The sequence below is a fragment of the Ursus arctos genome, unplaced genomic scaffold, assembly GCF_023065955.2.
Source record: "Ursus arctos isolate Adak ecotype North America unplaced genomic scaffold, UrsArc2.0 scaffold_9, whole genome shotgun sequence".
Taxonomy (NCBI): Eukaryota; Metazoa; Chordata; class Mammalia; order Carnivora; family Ursidae; genus Ursus; species Ursus arctos.
This window is the reverse complement of record NW_026623111.1, coordinates 60,670,262-60,686,999: the sequence shown is the minus strand read 5'-3', so window position 1 is coordinate 60,686,999 and position 16,738 is coordinate 60,670,262. Positions and strand designations below refer to the sequence as shown.

Here is a 16,738-nt window from a genome sequence, read left to right as displayed (position 1 = left end):
TCAGAGGCATATGGGCTCCGGCCCAAAACAGTGTCTGGCACATAGTAGATCTTAGTAAATATTTGTTGAATGACTAAGTGAATAAAAAATGCTTTCTTATTCTGAGTCTGGCTTTCTTTGATAATACTCAAATGCCACTACCAGCCTTTTCAGAGCTCCATGCCACACCTCAGCAATCTGAGCAATGCATTCTTCAAACCTTTTGTCAATGCTATTCAGATGGGGCTGTCACCGCCTCTATTTGAACATGCCTCCCAAACCTAGGTGACGTATTTAATCAAACACAGATGGTTAGAAATAAAAGAGCAAAGATCTGATCATGGAGGAAGGGGCAGACTGGAGAATTTTCTGCCCTTTTGACTTATCCTCTTTTATTTCATGTGAGACCTCGCGTCTATATGGATAGTATTGCTCGGTGCTCTAAAGTACTTGTTTTCCAACCGCTCTGCATCCACGAAAACACAGGCCTTCAAGAGAATAGATTTACACCTTCCCTTCACATTCCTTGCTCTCAAGCTAAAACTTTTTCTTTTCCTCTTTGCCTCTTATTTACAAGGCTTCTTCAACAGCTACTCATTAGATTTGGCAAATTACACTTTTTGTTGTGATTAAATGTGAAAGAGGGGACCCGTGCGTTCACGGTGGGTTGGGGTCAGGGAGTGGCAAAGGACAGCTCTTTAATGCTTGGTCTATTCATTCCTGGGAAGCCTCTCTCTTCTCACTCAGATTAGACAGTTTCTTTCCACACTCTGTCCTGAAACAAACTCTAATGTTTTGATTCGAAAGCCAGGTCTTTACCTGTTTTTCATTAACTTCCTGCAGAGGGCCATTTTTGCGGCTGCCAATATTTATCTCAATACGCTTCGGGGAGCATGGTTTAAAACACAGCCCAGACCGGAAGGTGCATCATGTCGAAGATACCTAATCAGGCATGATGCCCATTCTCCTTGGGATGTGGAGTCCAGCTCAGCGAAAACAGTTATAGAGCCAGATCTTCCAGCCCTGACATGCAGTAGACAGGGAGCCCAGAGGAGAAATTCAACACGACCACATGCGTGTAACACAGGTGCTCTTCCCACACACGTTTTAGATTTGCGTGGTTAGGAAGGGCAAACACACTAGGAAAGAAAGGTCTGATGGGATGTTCCCACCAAAGCAAGACATATGAACTGGACAGGGCTCTCACCAACTTCTTGTAGCCAGGACCGGTAGTATCATATGCCCAGGACTAGTATCATCCACGGAACAGAAACGGAAAGGCATTACCCTCCCAAATTCTCTTTCACAGAGCATACTGCACCTTTCCTGGGAGCCCTACCGTTGATGTCATTACTCTGCATTACACAGTGGAAATGGGACCATTGTGTCCTCATGGGTGAAACTGCACCAGTCTTATCCCCAGGAAAGAGAGGAAGGGTCAGGTGGGGAAGGAGAGTTGTGTTCTCCTTCTCAACAAGAACACATTTTCAAGGGTTAATTTTTCCTATTAGCAAGTTTCCACCCTAGATAAGCCTTTCCCAACCTTTCCACTGTCAAGAATCCCTTTAAGTATTTCTCCTCCACAGACCCCATGAGTTGAGTGATTCTATCTGCTAATCTGTATTTATTACAAAGCATTACTCATTTTCCCCAGTGTTACTTATTATTTAAGATAGGAACGTCCAAGCAGAGGTTCTGACCAGCACAAGGTAACCAGTGCCTGAGTGTTAATATAATTTTAGAAAAGGAATAAAGGAATATGATACTCCAGAAATTCTGTGCAGCCTCCACGTGAGGTATATGTGTGGTACGATAAAGCACATCTCTAGTCTTTGTCCTGGGTTCCTGGCAGAGGGCATCAACACCACTGGAATTTCCCGACAGGAATGTCTTTGTTATCCTATCGAGGTGACTCACGGTGGACCTCTAGGTAGGTACGGGATGGGGATGATTGGCAGTTTGGGAGAGGAAGGAGACTGGAGATTAAGTTCGGTCTCATGGCCAGTGGTTTCATCAATCACACCTATGTAATGGAATCCCAGGGCAAACTCTGGATAGAGGTTCGGAGGAGCTCCCTGGCTGGTGGACACACGATGTGCAGGAAGGGTGATCTGTCCTGACTCCATGGGGACAGGGCCTTTCCAGAACTTGCTTTATGCATAGGTAGGCTTTATAATAAAACTGTAACCGTAAATACAGCACTTTCAGCGAATTCTGTGAGTTGTTGTGGACAATTACTGAACACAAGAGGGTCATGGAAATCCCCAACTGTATGCGTCCGAAGAGCAGGGGCTCTGAGACTTGCAGCTGACGTCGGAAGTGAGGGCCGAGTTCTTCAACCTGTAGAGTTTAACTCCAGGTAGCTCGTGTCAGAATTGTACTGCAGTGTACCCACTTGGAGTGGGAACAGAGTACTCTATGTCTTTAAATACATATAAATATCCAAACCACAGAATGTACAACACCAAGAGTGAACTGAAAGGTAAACTGTGGCCGCTGGTGATTATGAGGAGTTAGTGCGGGTCCATCAGTTGTAAGAAATGTACCACCCTGGTGGGGGATGATGATAATGGGGGGCCCTATGCATGTGTCTGGGCAGGGAGTATACAGCAAATCTCCGTACTTTTGCTTCAATTTTGCTACGAACCTGAAACTGTTCTAAAAAAATACTACAAATAGGAGTGGTCAGAAAAAATCTATTTGGGGAAGATCCATCTGTTTTCAGATGGCTCAGAGACAATCATTCCAATGGGGAGGAGGATGCTGTTGATTTGTAATAAAATCAGGCCCAGGAGACAGGCAGAAACTCCTTTACTAAAGCAGTTGCAGGGATAATAAATAGCAAGGAATATGCTTTTTTAAAAATAGCATACTGAAATGATAATGATTACAACTCACATTCACGACTGCTCACCACATGCCAGGCACTGCCAATGCGTTTTACATGAACTGCGATAATTCTCACAAGCACTAAATGATGCTGGTCCTATTGTTGTACCCGTTCCATGGGTGAGGTAGCAGAGACAGCCGGAGACTAAGTGACTTGCTCCACGTCATCTTTAAGAGCCCGCCTTTTAACCAATTAGAGAGGTACGAAAAGAAGACCTGGGATTGTGGCTGGACCGTCTTCCTTCTGCTCCCAGGAGAGCCCAGTACAGCTGGAACTTGCTGCTTTAATTGTCCCACTACGCTTTTGATGAACTCCTTCGAGGCAAAGTTTGCAGGCATCCTATTCATGTGACGTTACATTTTCGTAAAATGTCTTTTATCCCTCCGTTCCAGAGTGGCTCCCTATTCCCCTTCCTCATTTATAAAGTCGAGTTTGGAGTGGGGAAGGGAAAATCTATAGCAAGTTAGGACGTTATAACAATTCATAGTGATTATGGTGATTAGGAGTTTAGAAAAATTTTAGGAGGATAATACAAATACTAATCTGAAGATTCAAACAAATGGTCAAAGGAAGTTAGGAATTGACCAAGGAGCAAAGAGCCCAGAATATCTGCTTGAGGAAGCCAGCTCTGGGGAAGGCACACATCGGAAAGATATTGTTATGGTATCTTAATAAAAAGTCAGGGTCCTGCTCTTTCCGTCTCCAGCTGCGGTAGTGAGAGGAGCCACCGCTAGCCCGTGCACCTGCAGTGGATGGCCCTCCGGGACTGTTCCAGCTTCCCGATCAAGAGGAACAAGCAGACATACAGCACCGAGCCCAGTAACTTGCAGGCTCCGGTTCAGCATACGACTGTGGGCGTGGAGCCCACGGCCCATGGCAAAGGTGTAGCGGCGGCCATGAAGCAGAGATCCAGCCACAGAAAACTTGCCACCTCCTACGTGCAGACCACCATGAACAAGAGTGCCCAGGGCCCTCTCAGCAGCGTCAGGTACACGATCTTCGAGTACAAGTTCGGCCCAGATCTCTGCATGACTGCCGTTCGCAGAGCCCCCGCCATCCTGCTCAGCCAGAAGCCTGTGATGGAGAAGAGGCAGTGGGCCCGCCCCACCGAGAGCTCCTGGACACCTGCCCGCCACTTCCAAAGCAATAAAGATATCAACCACACACCCGTCATGTTCCCAAGCCATTCTAATCTGTAGGTTGCCTGAGTACTTGCTACAGACCTAAAAGCAACCTAAAGAGACCCTGGGTCCAAAGAGCCCAAAGTGATAAGGTATCAGGCCTTTTCATCAGGGGTTAAGTAGGAGAACAGAGCCAGGCAACAGTTCCAAACAAAGGAAATAGGCACGCAACACAGATTGTTGACTCATCTGAAACAATGGGAGGGTCGCTACACACCTAGAATCTAAAGACCTAGGAAACCGGCTATTGTTTCATCCACAACAGCAATGTCCTAAAATAGCGACCAGAGTCTTCTCTCTTGATCATATCACTCCAACAAACTCATCATCCACTAGTAACCACAAACGGATCTATAGTTTTGGGGAAAAGCGTGGACTTGATTGCTTATTTGTGTTCAGGTGTGTATGTGCTTTTGTGTGTAAGAGGGAAAAAGAGAACAGATGAAACTTAGTGATAAGAATATTTACAGAAATCTCAGGTTTTTTTTTTTTTTAATTATTGTGGTAAAAAAAGTGTGACATAAAGTTTACCACACCAACTATTTTTAAGTGCACAGTTCAGCCGTGGCGAGAATATTCACATTATTGTGAAACAGGCCTCCAGAACTTTTTCACTGTGCAGAACTGAAATTCTATACCCAGTAAGCAACAAATCCCCTTCAGCCCGCAGCCACAACTCTGTTTTCGGTCTCTGTGAATTTGACTACTTTCGATGCCTCAGATAAATGGAGTCATGGTACTTTGTCTCTTTATTACTGGTTTACCTCACTTAGCATAATGTTCTCAAGGTTAACTCATGTTGCAGCATGTATCAGAATTCTCTTCCCTTTTAAGGTTGAATAATACTCCATGGCATGTCTACACAGTAGCCCTGCCCCCATCTAGTGGGGGTGCGTTCCAAGACCCCCACTGAAACTGCAGATAGTACTGAATCCTACATACACCACATTTTTTTTCCTAAACTGGTGAAACTACGATAAAGTTTACTTCATAAACTAGGCACAGTAAGAGAGTAACAACTTTGAAGGTGTCAGCTGACCAACTAATTGGAGAGCCTGACCAGTTAATCCCATGGCGGTTTACTAATGGACAAGGACTAGAGGAGACTTTTTTTTTTTAACACCAGTATTTTGGAGAGATGCCTCCCCCCCCCTATCTGATGCTACTAAGTATTCATAATAGCAGTGGGAATTTTAGACCTGGAAAGAGGACAGCTTGGCCTCCCGGCCAGTGGTAAGGGGATAACCTGGGGCCAGCAAACCTCGCAGCAGCACACCTCCCAGCAACACACCATCCACCACACCACCCACCACACCACCCATATCTCAGGCTGGTATATCTCCATACAAGCTATTCTTCAAGGTTTTCTGTCCCTCACTTAAGAAATATAATGTATGTTCATCATGAACAAAAAAATTAGAGCATGGAAGGTGATGCACTGAAAACTAAATGTGGCCTTCCTCACAGTTCTGCCTTTCTGGAAAGTTGTCATGTAATATAGTCTTTATGTATATTTTTTTTCTTTTCTTTTTACAGCTTTTAAACAGAATCTTGGGGCACCTGTGTGGCTCAGTCAGTTAAGTGTCTGCCTTCGGCTCAGGGCGTGATCCCAGGGTCTTGGGACTGAGTCCCACATGGGTTCCCTGCTCAGCGGGGAGTCTGCTTCTCCCTCTCCCTCTGCCCCTCCTTGCTCATGCTCTCTCTCACAGGAATAAGTAAAAATCTTTAAAAAATTAAAAAAGTAAACAGAATCATTCTGTACATACTATTCTGTAACTTGATTTTTTTTATTGGTTAACATATCTTTGGACATTTTCTTATGTCAATATATAGAGAACTGACCCCCTTTATCCCCATTCTTTTTAACAATCACATAAAAATGTCTGTAAGCCAGGGGCGCTGGGGTGGCTCAGTCGGGTGGGCACCCGACTCTTGGTTTCGGCTCATCTTGTGATCTCAGGGTCGTGAGATCCAGCCCAGCGCTGGGCTCCGTGCTCACGACAGAGAATACTCGGGACTCTCTCTCCCTCTCCCTCAGCCCCCCTCCTCAAATAAATAAATATATCTTTGAAAAATGGCTGTAGGTTTCAAATGAGTAATTTAATAATTTTATATACCATGGGTGGCCATTTATGCTGTCTGCATATTTTCATTAATACAAATGAATGTCTTTAGGCCTATATTTTTTCAGCCTTATGCAAGCGTATGGATAAGATAAGTACCCCGAAGTGGAGTAACTGGCTAAGGGGGTGTGCACTTAAACCCTGATGGATACACCAATATGCCAGCCAAAAGGGTGCCAGGGTTAGTCTCCCATGATCAGAGTATGAGGGTACCTGTCTTGCCCAGACTCTGCAATACTGGTCTTACTGTACGTTTTTTTCACCTAGACCAATTCTTAGGTAGAAATGGCTTCTCATTGTGTTATTTACATTTCTTTATTTCCTAGTGAGAGAGAGCATCTTTTCATGTTTGTAGGACATTTATAATTCTTTTCATGTCCTACTCATGTCTCTGACAAATTTTTCCATCAAGTCTTTTTTTTATTGATTTATTCAAGTAATTTTTATGTTAAGAAAATATGTCTTTTGTCTGATGTGCTCCAAATATTTTCGCCCTGTGCGTTGTCTTCTGACTCTACTAATAGTGTTGTTTGCAGTAATAAATCATAAGTTTATATGCAGTTAAGTAGATCAATATCTTTCTTTTAGGCTTTTGGTTTGTGTCATAGTTGTAGCTGCCGTCCCTACTCCATGATTATTTTTAACATTCACCCATATTTTTTCTCTTTCATTTCAGTATTTTATCCCTCTGAAATGCATTTTAATGTAAGAAGGGGGACGGAATACAGATTTACTTTTTTCCCAAATGGCTAGAAATTTTCTTAATATTATTTGTTGAATAAGCCATCTTTTCCTGATATGAAATGTTCTCCGTATCATGTAGTAAACTCCCAAATCACACACTAAATTCGCTCTGTTGTTAACCTCTACTTTGGGGTCATCGCAAATTATTTTAACTATGTACCTCTACAATACACGTTTATATTTTATTATTTTTAGATATCCCCTCGCTTTCTTGGCATGTTATAGTTTCAACTTTTATCAACTTTCAAGAGATTTTTCTTAATATTTTAACTTTTTGTATTTTGATTTGACTCCGATAAGTTACTGTCTAGTGAAGACTTGAGTTTTACTTACCCAGATAGAAGCCATGATAGCCCACCTTTGCTTGAGTTAAGATCACACAAACCTATTAAAAGAAAAAAAAAATTACTAAACAGAATAAATCTGGGATTCAGAATACCATAATCTCTGAATAACCCTAATCTTTAATCCAGAAAATAGAAGTCAACATTCAAAGAGAAACCATCTTAGTAAGGCGATGTGTCTCCAGCACCAAGTACCCTATTTGCTAAACAAACATTTACGAGCACCCACTATGTACAAGGGACTGTGCTGGACCTGGGAAGGGGTCAAAACAGAGAAAAAAGTCTCCATGCTTAAGGGGCTTACAAGTATGTTTCTTGGAAAATAAATTCTTGACTCATTTAAAAATCCAATAGAACTATATTGATTACTGAGTTCTTTTAACCAGGATAGACGCCATCCTAGGAAACAACAACAGAAACAGAAACTGTCTCTCCGGATCCCACCCTCAAACAAATTTTAGCTGGCTTCAATTGGATTCTTCGTGTTTGATTGATATCCCATTTACATTTTACAAGGTTCTAAGCCTACAGCCTGTTATAAACAGACATGCCCACTCTTTGAGGAGGCAGTCAGGTTCCTGGTAGGGCCCAGAGGTAAAAAGGGCAGTTCTTTGGTGGAGCCCTATTGGGAACCCAGGCACTTTTCATATGTAGACATTATTCAAACATGCTGGCATATCTCCAGAGTTGATTTAGAAATGCAAGTCGCTCCCACCAATCCTGGGAACAAAATAGTCTAAAAATTCAACAAAAGCCCCAGAACAAAGTTCAGTAGGAAATGACACCAGCATTCCCTGGAAATACTTAGCCTGATTTTCTCAGGCCCTCTGGAGCCTGGGGCAGGGGGCTTTCTGGTCACCAGGTCTAACACTACATCCCTCTAGATACACAGCGGATAAGGTGTCACCAGTTCTGGTTTTGCCTCTGAAAGTTCAGTTTCCCTGAGCTTCGGTTTCCTCATCCGTACAAAGCGAAGAGGAAGGCTATGGCTGGCGGGGATCGAAATCATATCTATAATAGTATCAGCTAGGATTTTGAGTGCTTATTATGTGCCAGGTCATATAAAAAACACTAGAAGGTTAATGCCACAAGGCTTTCTGTCATATTTGTTCACTGGGGGATAGAAGGCACTAAAGAAATACTGAATGAATGAATGATTTAATATAAGTCCCACAATAATCTAGGGAGCTAGGTGTCATTAAGAACATCTCCACTTTACATATAAAGAAGCTGGGGCACAGAGAAGGTTCAATAATGTTCTAGGTACACAGCAAGCAGGTGTCCCCCCTACGGAATCTGGAGAGTCACACTGTAAATACAGGAAGTTAATACCCATGCTCCGCCTTACCCCAGTGCCTGCCCCGTACGTTGTCACAGCTGATGCTCAGTGTGTGTTGATCCAGGATAATTTGTAAATTATTAACAATTATTATTAATTAAAAAAAGTTTTATTAACATATAATGTATTCTTTGTTTCAGGGGTACAGGTCTGTGATTCATCAGTCTTACACAAGTCCCAGCGCTCACCATAGCACACACCCTCCCCAGTGTCCACCCATGTTAAGAAGAAATCACTCCACAGTGGGGGCCAAATGACCTAACAACAATCTAAACATCCTTTCAGAAAGGGATTCGAGCATCTACATCATTTCCTTTCATCCCTATTTCTCAACAGATGGCCCTACACAATCACCACAGCTCTGAGAACAAGATCCTGGGTGTCTTTACATCTTTAAACTCCCTTTCTCGTCAGTCTGAGGTTTTCTGCCTTCCTGAGGCCAGTGGGGATATCTTTGGAGAACAACGTTTTAACGCGTTACATTTTTTTATGATATTGATAAAACAAGCTGTAAATGTTAGCTCTCCCCAAGGGCAGAGTCTTGCTGTGTGTGCAGAACACAAATCCCGGGCAAGAATTTCTATCCAGCAGTGTGACTCCTTATCAGCAGCCGGAGGGGCCTCCAGCGACCCGGAGCCTCCGGGGCCCCGCACAAACCACAGTTTCCTATACACGGTCATTTGCAATCAAGCGCTCAGATTCCCCACCTGCTGACTCAAATGCCAGCGGGATGAATCATGAGTAGTGGCTGCGACTCTGTTGCAATCAAAGAAAAGGTGAGTCTTCTCAAGGAAAAGCAAACTTCTCTGATTCCCAACGCTCAATATCTAAATACGCTTTTCTTTTACCACCTAAAAAAAATTAAATGAAGTAAAATAAATGGTCTACCTTAAGAGGAGCAAATGCTCACAAGGATGGGTGGGGTTCCAAGTGCTCAGAACCGAGCTCAGAGCTTGGGCCAGCCTCTCCTGGTTCGCCAGGGACGCAAAGGACAGTTCTGACTCCCTGCTCTTTTTCTGTCCGCAAGACGTTTAGGACTGGGGAGGCTGAGATGGCCAGCCGGCTCCCAGAAAGTGCAGGGTCTCGGGGGCCGGACAGCTGGGTGTCAGTTTGCGCCCCGCCCTCACCAGAGCTGGGTGACCCTCCCAGGGCGCACCGTGTTTGCTCCTCTGGGCCTCAGTTTCCTCCGCAATGCGGGACGCGGACCCTCTGCCGCTGAAGCCCCTCAGGCCCTGCTCCCCCGCCGCCCGCGCGTCTGTGGCGTGGGCCGCGCTCCCGGGGAAGTGGGCCCGTGCCCTCCGCTCCCAGCTGCCGGGCAGCCGCGGGCGCCTCGCGGGGAGGCTGATCTTACCTGCAGCGCGGCCGAGGGACCTGCTGAGCGGGAGCACGGCGAGAGAGGGAGTGCGCCCCGGCCGCCGCGGCTCCGCGCCCGCGACCGCACCCCTTCCTCCGCCCCTCCCCCCGCCTCCCGGCTCCACCTGACCGGCGCCCGAGGCCCCGGGAAAGGCAAGCCGCGCCCCTCCGCCGCTGGGGCTGCAGAGCAGCTCCCTCGCGCCGCAGCCCTCGGCTTTCCGGGGTGTCCAAGCTTTCCCACCCTCGTCTCCCGCCATCCTCCTACTGACCCCTATTCCCTCGGTTTACACTTCTGCTGCACTTGCAGCACGTTCTCCAGATCTACTGCAGTGCTTATTTTGTTCAAGGCATTGTGGATTCAAAGAGGAGTGCGTCCCTGCTCCCTCGCCTGGAGCCTGGAACAGAGGGCGAACACCTAACACTGGCGCCAGCCCATGACACCTATGGAGCAGTTACTTTGTGCCAGGCACAGTTCTAAACTCCTTACGAGTATGCCCTGATTTAAATCTTGCCACAGCCCTCTGAGGTAGATAGAGTTTTCTCGGTATCTGAAAGGAGAGTTCCCGTGAAACCTTTCCTAAGCTGAAACGGCGTGAAGTGAAGAAACGATCACCATGAATTTATATGGAAAAAACTTTTGGGCATTCGCAGATCCCCCCCAAAATACCCTCTCTTAGGCTTTTCTGATACCTTAGACACACGTTGCCAACAGACGGAAAAATAAATCAAAATACAACACAGGGGTTCAGAGATCCAGTTCTCAAGCTATGGTGACTTGATGCTGAGATGCTCGGAGTGATGGGGTGGGGGAAGGAGCTGGGGGGGCGGGCACTCTGGCTCGGGGTGTCTGCTCCCCCTATAATGAATGCCTGCTGCTGAACAAACGCTCAAGACTGTATTCGATTTTGCCTTTTTTCCTTTCTTCTTTCAGTTAGCAGAAACAGGTACTCATAATGTAGGTATTTGGTGACAGCGAAGAAGCCTAACAGGCACTTTGGGAAGCGGGGGGATATCTGTACTGTGATTATCCAGATTTTATAAATGAGGAAACCTGGACAGAGAGATTAAGTAACTTCAGCAAAGTCACACAGGGAGGAAATGGCAGAACTAGATTTTTGAACCCAGGTAGTCTTGTTGTTCCTCTGCTGAGCGTATTGGCTGTCTAGTGTGAGGATTCGAACCACAGACTTGGGGGAGATAACAGGGTGCAAGGGCATTCTAGGCACCTGGAACGATAAAACGAATGAAGGAGGCGAAAAACCAAAGCCCTGGTTGTGTTGAGGGAATTGTGTGTTGAAGGATGTAGTAGAGAACGATAGAAGCTACCATTTATTGGGTATCAGGCATTGGACTCAGTACCTGACTGCATTCCCTCTTTTATCTTCAAGGCAACTCTAGGAGGTGCTATTTTTCTCAGAATTTGCAGCAGAGGAAACAAGCTTAGAAAAGTCAATTTATCCAAAGCCGCTTGAGTAAAAAGTGTCATAACTGGGACTCAGCACTGGCCCCAGCCCTTATGTACCTTTCCTCAGAGCAGGGCTGGATCTTGAATGACACACTTCAGGTATTGGGGCATAATTCAGCAGAAGTAAGGAAGTACCGAAAGTGTTTGAGGGAGACTGGCAGACAGCTCTAATTCATCCTCTAAAAAGTTAGTTATGCTAACTTTAGTTTCCATAAACAAGGAATCAAAAGAGAAGAGAAAATTAAAATCCTATAGGGAGACTCTAGAGTCTCTGCCACTTGGACTTCAAAAGTGACAGTTAGTTAGAGGTGGAATTGGGGCAATTGTGGTTTGGGCTGTTGCAAATAGGATTCCGCTGTCCTTTGTCTTGCCTTTCACATTAATGAAGTGCAGTTGAACACGCAGGACTCCACAACAAAGGCCTGAGGACAAAAGCAAAGGATGGAGGTCAGGGTGGAACAGGCACCCTTTCCCAGAGAGAAGCAGGTGCCCCTCTAGCTTGGAGCCAATTCTAGGATTTGTTCAAGAGACCCAGTTGGACAACAACCAAGAGGGCTGGGAACAACCTGACACAGGAACAGTGGAGAAGACCAGTGTCTTAGTCCGTTCAGGCCACTATAACGGGCTCCCAGAGACTGGGGGGGGGGGGTGTATAAACAACAAATACTACTTCTCACAGTTCCGGAGGCTGGGAAGCCCAAGATCAAGCCTCCAGCAGGTTTCACGTCTGGTGAGGGCCCCCTTCCTGGTTCGAAGACAGTTGTCTTCTTGCTGTGCCTCACATGGCCTCAAGGGCACCAGAGCTCGCTGGGGCCTCTTTCATAAGGGCACAAATCCCATTCATGACAGCTCTGTCCTCCTGATCTGATCACCCCAAAGACCCCACCTCCGAATACCATTGTTTGGGGGGTAGGATTTTGACATATTAATTTTGGGGGGACACAAACATTCAGGCCATAGCAAGCAGCTTACAACTCCCACAGTCTCGTCTTAAAAAGTTACTACATAAAATTTTTAATTGTGAAATATTTTTAAAGATACCAACAAGAATAAATGATATTATAAATATGTTGACTACCCGTGTACTCATCACCCAGCTTTATCAAAGCTTAAACAATATGTTGTATTCATTAGAAAGTTTTCAAGATATTTTAAAGGTAAATGATAACAATTGATGTTCCTTTTGTGCTCTTTCGAATCCATTTGTCCCCACTTCCTCCAGAGATAACCCACCAATAAACTCAGTGTTATTATTTTTGTGCATGTTATACTTGCTTCAAAATATTGATACAGCCGTAAGTATTACATAACACTTTAGCAGGTTTTTAGACTTTAAATATAATGATGTCATATTGTATATTCTTCCACTACCTCTTTCTGTTCAATTCTAGCTTCTCTGGTAGCTACAGTCACTGTAACTGCTGCATTGTGTTTCATTTTATGACTACATCATGGTTCCTCATCTTCTGATGATGGACATTACACTGATTCATTGTTTTCAATATTTTTCTACTGTGAATAATTCTGCAGTGAACATTATTGTACATAGTTTCTTGTTCACGTGGGTTGATGACATTATCACTTGAAAATAAAGTGAGGAAAGAAAAAAGAGAAAACACTGAATGCTTGGTACAGGGAGCAGGTGGTTACTAGGGGAAGGCATTAATAGGTTGCAGATTAGGTGACTTCAAAGAGTTTTTAAATGGGACAATATTGTGAAAAATTTTGAGAGGATGGTCAAATGTATCAGCTACCGCCACCATAATGCTATATAACAAACCATCCTGAAATTCGGGAGCTTGAAAGAAGTCATTTATTCTCTCCGATCAGCGGGATGGCTGGGGTGGCTCTGCTTCATGCATTCTGAGTCCAGGCTAAAAGGGCAACAGCTACCTGGAGGAGACTGTTCTGGTGTGTCGGAGTGCAAGAGGGCACACTCAACCGCACAGGCACTTCTCAGGCCCTTGCTTGCACCATGACTTCTAATATCCTATTGGCCAATCCCAGTGAGTGGTGGGTGGGTGGGCAGGGGATAATTCTGAACCATAGCTAACTCACCTTAGCAGGATACAGAGAGGTGTTGAGGAGAGGTTGGGAACTCCCAACATGGAAAACATTATCAAATGGAACAAGGACAAACTAGAAAGACTCCTACATCCAATATTTAGGTTGGATGGACAACTAGAAAGACTCCTACATCCAATATCTGGGCACAGGTAGGAATATTGAAGGTCTCAACATCCCAGGAGAATGTCAGCCGTGGAAATAAGACCTTCTGAGGAAAATGAGCTCAACCAATAAACCAGCAAATATTATTTTGGTCTTTGAAACACCAAAATAATCAACAATTTAGCTCACTTTTTTTAAGCACCAGCTATATGCCAGGTGCTGTTCTCAATGTATTGTACACATCATCTTATTTAATTTTCACCTCAACCAAATGAGGTAGGTCCTCGTATGCATCATTTCTAAAAGCTGCATAAACTGTACATTGTAAGATCCTGGGCCAAGGTCACATAGCCAGTAAATCATGTACTTCAGATTCAAACCCAGTCAACCTGCTCCAAAGCTTATCTTAATCATGACAATGATAAATCTACACATAATGCCAAGAGGTTGACCCAAGGGGCTTCCATGAGAATGAGGGGGAGGAGAAAGGGCTAGCAGGTAATCTAGGTGAAACCATTCTTTTATGTTCAAAAGTTCCAGAGTTACAGTCACATTCTCTAACAACAGAAACCGCCATTATTTATGACCCCTTGTTAGCTTAGTAGACAGGGAAAGAAATATAGATTAATTGCCTTTTATGGGTCCCTCCCATTTCTGGAAGTAAATCATTCAACAAAAGAGACCCATGTGCAAACAGTTGGTTGACATGCAACAGTAGGAGAGGGGCAAATGGTTTGGGCATTCCGACTTCTGTGGTTCAAAATTCTGCACCAAATTATGATGGACCTGTATGGTAGGCAAAATAACGGCCCAAAATAATCCCTGGAAACTTTTAATATGTTATGTTACACGGTAAGGGAGAACTGTGGTTGTAGATGGAATTAAGCTTGCTAATCAGTGGACCTTAATATAAAGAGATTATCCTGGAATATCTAGGTGGGCCAAGTATAATCACAAGGGTGCTTATATGGGGAAGAGGGAAGCAGAGGCTGAGCAGAGAGCTGACTCAGGGAGAAAGGATCAACTGGTCATTGCTGGCTTTGAAGAGAGAAGGGAGTGATGACCCAAGGAGTGCAGGGGCCTCTGTGGGCAAGGCAAGGAAATGGATTCTCCCTTGAAGCCTCCGGATGGGGTGCAGCCCACCAACACTGTGATTTTAGTCTTGTGAGACCCATTTTGGACTTTTGACCTCTAGAACTGTAAGATAATACATTTGTGTCATTTTAAGCCACTAAACGGGGTAATCTGCTACAGCAGCAGTAGGAAACAAATTCAGCACTCCTGTGGGCATGACCTCCACTGGGTGCCCTTCGCTTCTACCCTCCAAGCAGTGGCGTTAGATCCTCCTATCAGAGCCAAACAGTAATTGAATAGATCTGGTCATTGCTAAGACAACTTAAGAGAGAAAAGGAATAGTTGAACTTCCTCAGTTAATAAAACTTTCTTAAGATGGTTACATGGTTAAATTTTTTTTTTTTTAATTCTATAAAGAGGTCCATCAAAGTCTTGGCTCTTAACCCCCCCCCCCCCCCCGCAGGTCCCCCCAACCTCAACCTTTCCTCTCACTGCTGCCCCCTTCAGGTAAGTACTTTCTTTCTTGTACATTCTTTCATTGTTTCGCTAAGTAAAATCAAGCAAAACAAATATACATTCTTATTTCCTCCCTTTATTACACAAAGGCAGTATATTTTTATAGTTTTGTATCTTGCTTTTCTCAATTTATTGCCTTTTGATCAAAACAGTGGTGTGGATTTATTTTAATTCAAATTCATTGGTAAATATTTATTGACTGCACACCACCTGTAAGGCATAACAGTGCCTGTTAGGTGTTATGGAAGATTGAAAGGAAAAAATGAAACATAGTTCAGATATCAATGAGTTTATAATCTGACTGAGGTCAAGACCAACTCCTGGCAAGCTAAAGTCAGTAATTCAAAATGCTTTATAATTTGTTATATATAATGCTAAATTCTCGGGAAAGGACTTGTGGCTTTAGAACAAGAGGGAAACAAAAAGTTCGGGACAGCCAGGGAAGTAGGCAATGCAATCTGAATGATTTTAACACTATCATTTGAAAGAATTTCGTACTTGATTTTTCATTTGAAATCAGTGTGCCCGGTATTTCTCAATCACAGCATAAGGTTGCCTCACTGCCATTGCTATGGTCCTGAGAAAAGTTTTAGTGAAAATATTAACTTGAAGAAAAAGATCAGAACTAATCAATTGTCATTTAGATGTCTGTAAACTTTTGGTTTGGCTTGTCTACAGCAACTTAAATGGTCAGAATACATTTTTTCTAGTCTTTCAGCAGGATAATACGCGATGCCCTTTAACCAAGACAGGGACTGCTGGGGCTCAGGAAGATCTCGAGCAGAGGTTCTCTGGGCTGGGACATGGGAACCCATTAGAAGTGCAAATCCCCTCACACCTACCCCAGACCTAGTGCTTTAATAAGCCCTCCAGGTGATTCTGATGCAGCCCAGAGGTTGAGGACCACTGGTTTAAGAGGACATCCTTCCTTAAACGGAAGAGGAGCTGCACTGGGATGAACAGAGAAACAGCCCTGCTTAAGGAGCTGGAGCACGGGGAGCCCACCAGATTCACAAATCTAAAGTGATGATGAGCTTTCTTCCAAGAGAGAAGATGTGATGGTGTTCTGCCTTCCATTCTGCATTGTAACTCCTGACTCCCATGCAGAGGTTGCCACGATAAACTATTAAGTACCACCTCATCCTGGAAAATTCTGGGATTAACATAGTGGCGGGCGGCGGGTTTACTGAGAACCTAGTATTTATGCCAGACATTGAGCAATGCCTTTGCAGACATGGTCTTATTTCATGCTTACTAACCAGTTTCGATTCAGTGTGATTAGCTCTATTTGCAAATAGAGACAGGCTCAGAGGGCTTGGGGAACGTGAGCAGGTTGCGGTTCTGCACAACCAGGAAGTAATAGGGCTGGATTTACATCCAGAAGGAAATGAGCAACAGGTCGTGGTAATGTAGGATTTATTTGAATTGTTTCAGAAAGGTTCAGGGTTTAACTTTGGTTTCAGGATGGCAACTTTAAAACGAAAAACACTCTAACCATTTTTTGAATTGTCCTCATTGTAACAACTACCCAGTTACCATCTTTTAAACTAGAATCATGCTA

The 16,738-nt window shown here is 44.2% G+C and overlaps 2 protein-coding genes across 5 annotated transcripts in view; one reads left to right on the top strand and one right to left on the bottom strand.

Annotated features, from left to right (window-relative positions):
* The window catches only part of ANXA3 (annexin A3), a 58,210-nt gene that overhangs the window by 37,318 nt on the left and 4,154 nt on the right, over nucleotides 1-16,738 (bottom strand). Inside the window, exons 1-2 of one of the 4 annotated variants that reach the window (XM_026509899.4) lie at nucleotides 9,952-10,055; nucleotides 7,251-7,302 (exon numbers count right to left, since the gene is read on the bottom strand). In XM_026509899.4, the coding sequence (XP_026365684.2) occupies nucleotides 7,251-7,265 (15 nt within the window). In that variant the 5' untranslated portion in view covers nucleotides 7,266-7,302; nucleotides 9,952-10,055. Of the gene's footprint in view, nucleotides 1-7,250; nucleotides 7,305-9,488; nucleotides 9,763-9,951; nucleotides 10,056-16,738 lie in introns of those variants that run through there. The other 3 variants (XM_026509902.4, XM_026509901.4, XM_057309704.1) reach the window with 3 other exon arrangements.
* LOC113263311 (60S ribosomal protein L28-like) lies at nucleotides 3,613-4,068 on the top strand (the record flags this gene model as incomplete). The annotated part of the gene is made up of 1 exon (XM_044388016.3): nucleotides 3,613-4,068. A coding segment is annotated over one exon (456 nt), but the record flags the coding sequence as incomplete, so codon positions are not given.